The 4,583-nt window shown below is 44.8% G+C and overlaps 2 protein-coding genes across 2 annotated transcripts; one reads left to right on the forward strand and one right to left on the reverse strand.

The window, feature by feature from the left end:
• Positions 1–62: 62 nt before the first annotated feature.
• Positions 63–1,663, reverse strand: LOC6736970 (galactose mutarotase). Its single transcript, XM_002083781.4, has one exon. It carries the CDS (start codon positions 1,292–1,294, stop codon positions 200–202), a length of 1,095 nt encoding a protein of 364 aa, XP_002083817.1. The 5' UTR covers positions 1,295–1,663; the 3' UTR covers positions 63–199.
• Positions 1,664–1,831: 168 nt separating this feature from the next.
• On the forward strand, positions 1,832–3,542 carry LOC6736971 (transmembrane emp24 domain-containing protein B). Its single transcript, XM_016170937.3, has 6 exons — positions 1,832–1,940; positions 2,035–2,265; positions 2,332–2,409; positions 2,671–2,934; positions 3,006–3,173; positions 3,228–3,542. Exons 2-6 carry the CDS (start codon positions 2,119–2,121, stop codon positions 3,282–3,284), a joined length of 714 nt encoding a protein of 237 aa, XP_016030609.1. The 5' UTR covers positions 1,832–1,940; positions 2,035–2,118; the 3' UTR covers positions 3,285–3,542.
• Positions 3,543–4,583: the final 1,041 nt, after the last annotated feature.

The following is a 4,583-nucleotide window of genomic DNA, read 5'->3' on the forward strand; positions in this document are numbered from 1 at the left end:
CTCCAAACCCTTGAACAGCTTTATATATTGCCCGTACTCGTGGGTTTCATTGATTGCTACGGTTTTATGATTGCGTCGTGTTCGAACCTCTTTGCATAATCTGCGTGCTTTTGGTTTATTGGTTATAATAATTACGGGTTGCTTGATTAGTCGGATACATGGTACATATTCGTATATATGGGTAAGATAAGATTCTCACTCAGTGAGAAACTCCGAACTTGTAGATGACTTCGTGCTGGTAACTTTCGCCAGGTCGCAAAATGGTCGAGGGAAAGTTGCTGTGGTTCACGGAGTCGGGAAACTTCTGTGTCTCCAGGCAGAAGGCACCATGCTTGGCATAGGCAGCTCCATCCTTGCCGGGAATGGGCGATTCACCGCGTTCCACATCCGGCATAAAGTTGGAGGTGTAAAACTGCACTCCGGGCTGATTGCTGACCACCTCCAGCCAGCGTCCGCTGGGCGGATGAGTGGCTCTGGCCACCTTGGCCAATGGTTGTGGTGGACTGAAGGTTACACAGAAGTTGTCATCGTAGCCGCGAGCTGGCTGCAGCGCCTTGAGGCGTTCTCCCAGATTGCTGGACACACGTAAATCAAATCCTGTTCCCTCCACCGGTGTGATCCGGCCCGTGGGAATCGAAGACTGGTCCGTCTCAGTAATCCCATAAGCATTTATTTCGATGGTGTGCTCGTAGAGACCGTTGGCTCCAGATTTGTGTCCAGCTAGGTTGAAGTAGGAGTGATTTGTAAGATTCACGGGAGTGGTTTGATCTGCTACTGCACTCATCTGGACATGGAGGCAGTTATCCTCGCTGAGAGTAAAGCTTGCCGTGGCTGTCACCTTGCCGGGATATCCTTCGTGTCCATCCGGATTGGTGTGGGACAGAGTAACACCATCCCCACGTACTTCCACAACTTCCCAGTGAGCCTTATCGAAGCCCACAAAGCCGCCATGAAGTTGAAACTTGTTGTCCCGGTTCTTGGACACCTCCACCAGCTTTCCATCCAGATAAAAGCTGCCATTGGCAATCCGGTTGCAAATCCGCCCAATAGTTGCTCCAAAGTACGGATTCCTCTCGCTCTGATAGCCCGCCAAATCATCAAATCCGAGGGTCACGTCATCTATTTGACCGCTGGCATCGGGCGTCTTTATGCTGGTAATGGTGGCTCCACGGGTGATCAACTGCACGGACATTCCTGCTCCGTTTGTCAGGGTGAACCGTTTGATGGTGTCCTTTGACTTGGTTAACGGATTCACCGCTCCGTTGGCGAAGACGTCCTCCGTGATGTTGACCATTTTGGATCCGGCTGCAGCTGTGGAATGATTGCGAGTGCCACTTGCACTGCGTTTTTATCTGACCCTCTCCAAGCCGTAGAGGTTAATCAGCACTCGATGTGCGTATGTGTTTGTTTTAATTATCGCAAAAAAAGCCGCAAACAAAATGTACACATGTACGTACATATGTAAACAGATCTTGTTATCACAAATTGGTGGGAAAGTCTGCGATAAGGGGGATAGACACCTTGTGGAGTCTTAAAATTGTGCAATGTTCGTATTCCAAGAAAGTGCTCAAATTTAGCGGTAAATCAGAAAGTTCTTACTTAAATTATCTTTTAATCACCGTAGTTGCAATTCAAATTTTAGAGTTGCCTTATCTATTTTAGAACAGCTGTTGCTGCTGTTTACATGTGCGTAGTTATTAAAAATATGGAGGGGTTTGATTTCGTAGCTGAAAAACTTGCGGGTACATATTTTGATTTTTGCTTATACAGCTTTTTAAATAACATTTTTTTTTTAAATACACTAAATAAAATAAAAATACTTTTTTGAAATATATATATTTAAACGTGCACATCTGCTACACAGTGCAGGCAGTTGCAAAGATCTGGCAGCCCTGCTCTAGAAAATACCACATAGCAAATAGTCCACCTCTAAGCAACAGGTCGGTTGTTTATTGAATTCGTTTATTTAACTTTATGGTAGTTTGGCAAATAGAAAGCTAGCTAACCGGTGCAGTTACCCCTTTTTGTTTACAGAGAGCTCAGAGGAAACGGCAGATTTGATCCCCCTGCGTTCATCCCCACCCAGGCACCACTAATCCGACGAGTATAAATCCCAACATGCAATTGACGTGGCAGAGAGATCAGATAAATCTACTGCTTCCGATTGCTCTGATTTGTTGTTGTCTCTTGATCGACGTAACCAGCGCTCAGGAGGCCCAACAACCATGGTACGAGAATCTGCCAGCGGTGGCCATGGACTACAAGGTGGGTAATGGCTTTGAGACTCCTGCAGAGCATCAAATTTCACCGGGAACGTGGTTTCTCTTTTAGGTTCATATAGATGCTGGTAAGGAGGACTGCTACCATCAGTATGTTAAGGCAGGAGCCACCTTCTACGTGTCCTTCAGTGTAAGTAGATAGGATTTGGGATCTATAGCATGCTTCGGTTCCAATGGATGGGTTCCCCGTAGCCGAGTCTGTAATAGTCTAAAATAAATCAAATCGAATCCATTAATTCAGTTAATGAAGTAGGAAAGCTATCTGATTGTAATGTAGTTCATGAATTTGGTATAGCTGCATACAATGTTTTTAAGTATATTAAGTTTCGTATCGTAAATCGAAAAGTTGCGTATGGTAAAAAAAAATTAATCATATAATGATAATTTCTAGGTGGTGCGCGGAGGCGATGGAATGGCTGGTTTCGCCGTACGCAATCCTGCTGGTGAGGTGGTAAAGCCCTACCAGTGGCAGGCTACTGCGGATTACACGGATCAGGTATCACCCGGTGGCTACTACTCCGTCTGCATTGACAACCAGTTCTCCCGATTCGCTGGCAAGCTGGTCAACATCTATATCACGGTGGTGAAGTACGATGCCTGGGACAAGTACGCCAAGGAGATCGAACAGCTGCAGCTGAACATGCAAAACTTCACTGTAAGCCAAACTGGTTTTCAGACACACCCAAACATCCAACTACAAATATTCACATTGATCTATTTCTTTAGGCCACCGTTGGCACTGTGGAGCGCAACATCAACGATATGATGGGCTATCAAGCGCACAGTCGTCATCGCGAATCGCGTGATTATGCGTTGCTCCTGGACAACAATGCTTATATTCAAACCTTCTCGATTAGCCAAATTGTGGTCATATTGATCACGTGCTCTGTACAGGCGAGTATATTCATGTTTTTTGCTTTTCCTTTATTAATAACCTAATATTTGCAGGTCTTCTTTGTGCGCAAACTATTTGAAGTGAAATCGAGCTCCAAAAGCCGCATCTAAGGCGCAAAGATACTTTTCAAAGACTTCGCAACATGTTTCTAAAATTCCATCCGCATTTCCAAGACATTCATTCTACCAGCTGAACCCCTTTCGAGTTTTTATAACTTATTTTATTACTGGCTAACTGATCAAGCGCAACTGAGCAGACTTTTTTATAATTGGGACTACTTATGTCATACGAGTTATAGACAGCAAAACTTATTGTGATAAGTGTACATTTGTGTGTTTTGTTCAATTAAAAGATTGAAGATTTTTGTATTTGCTTTGTTTAATTTGGGAAAGAACTTGAAGGATTTATTCGAAAGCAATTCGGGTTTGTTGATTTACTAAAAGCTCTACAAGCTTTACAGTTAAGCTGCTTGGTAGGCTCACTTAACCGTTACATTTCGTTATCCTGAAAAGGATTTTGATCTTTTTAAAAATATATAATTCTAGTTGTTGTGTTAAGAAACCTGTTTTTGTTTTTATATGGGTGTAAGTAATTTTTAAATTACGATTTTGTTGCAAAGGCAACTTTTCGTTGCTGAAAGCCAATTTTAAATATTAAATACATGGTGTACATGAGCTCATTATTTTAAATTGAGAGCTGAAGACATTTCGAAGACATTCCACAACTTAAGCTGGCAAATTAATCACCCCCAATGCCGCTTATCGCAAATTATCCTGCCCCATCCATCGCAGGACCTTAAATCATGTCACCAGGCTCGCCGCTTATCTAGACGTCATTTAGCACATGTGTGTGTGCTCTGAAGCAGCTGGCATGTTAATTATATCCTTTTTGGCAGGCAGCATGTGCATCTGGGTATCTTGGGGCGTCTTTTGTGGCCACTGCTGCTCGAAATTAAAATGTTATTATGCGAGGCTTATCTGCGGGCCTTAAAGCCACCGCAAAACTAAGGTCCTAATGGCCTCGCACACCAGCACACGCTCTTTAACTGTTTTAAACGCCATTGTTAAAATATTGCTCATACGCACTTCCGCCCAAAATGGGGTCTTCTCTCTTCGGCAGCACTAATGATGCCCCAAGAACGCGGAGCAAAGGACCCGGCGAAAGGCAGGAGCATCCACATCCACAGCCACATCCACATCCACATCCCCGATGGCACAGAGTTGGCTCCGCCCACCAGCAGCCGATGACAGCGGCAGATAACAGAGCAGCGGCAAAGTGGGCGGTGGATGGGGTTGTGGTGCGGAGAGCGCGCCTGCGCATTAGCCGCCGCAGGAACGCAGGACGATGGGGTGACACATCCTCAGTGATAGCGCCCAGTTCCCCTGCCACACAGAGCCACCGCTTGTGGG

This window comes from Drosophila simulans, chromosome 3L, assembly GCF_016746395.2.
Source record: "Drosophila simulans strain w501 chromosome 3L, Prin_Dsim_3.1, whole genome shotgun sequence".
NCBI lineage: Eukaryota > Metazoa > Arthropoda > Insecta > Diptera > Drosophilidae > Drosophila > Drosophila simulans.

Excerpts from the sequence above, each read along its gene's own strand:
- LOC6736970 (XM_002083781.4), bottom strand. The coding sequence starts at position 1,294 with ATGGTCAACATCACGGAGGACGTCTTCGCCAACGGAGCGGTGAATCCG.
- LOC6736971 (XM_016170937.3), top strand. The coding sequence starts at position 2,119 with ATGCAATTGACGTGGCAGAGAGATCAGATAAATCTACTGCTTCCGATT. Across the intron at positions 2,266-2,331 it reads CGGTGGCCATGGACTACAAG|GTTCATATAGATGCTGGTAA; the intron begins GTGGGTAATGGC and ends TTTCTCTTTTAG. Across the intron at positions 2,935-3,005 it reads TGAACATGCAAAACTTCACT|GCCACCGTTGGCACTGTGGA; the intron begins GTAAGCCAAACT and ends CTATTTCTTTAG.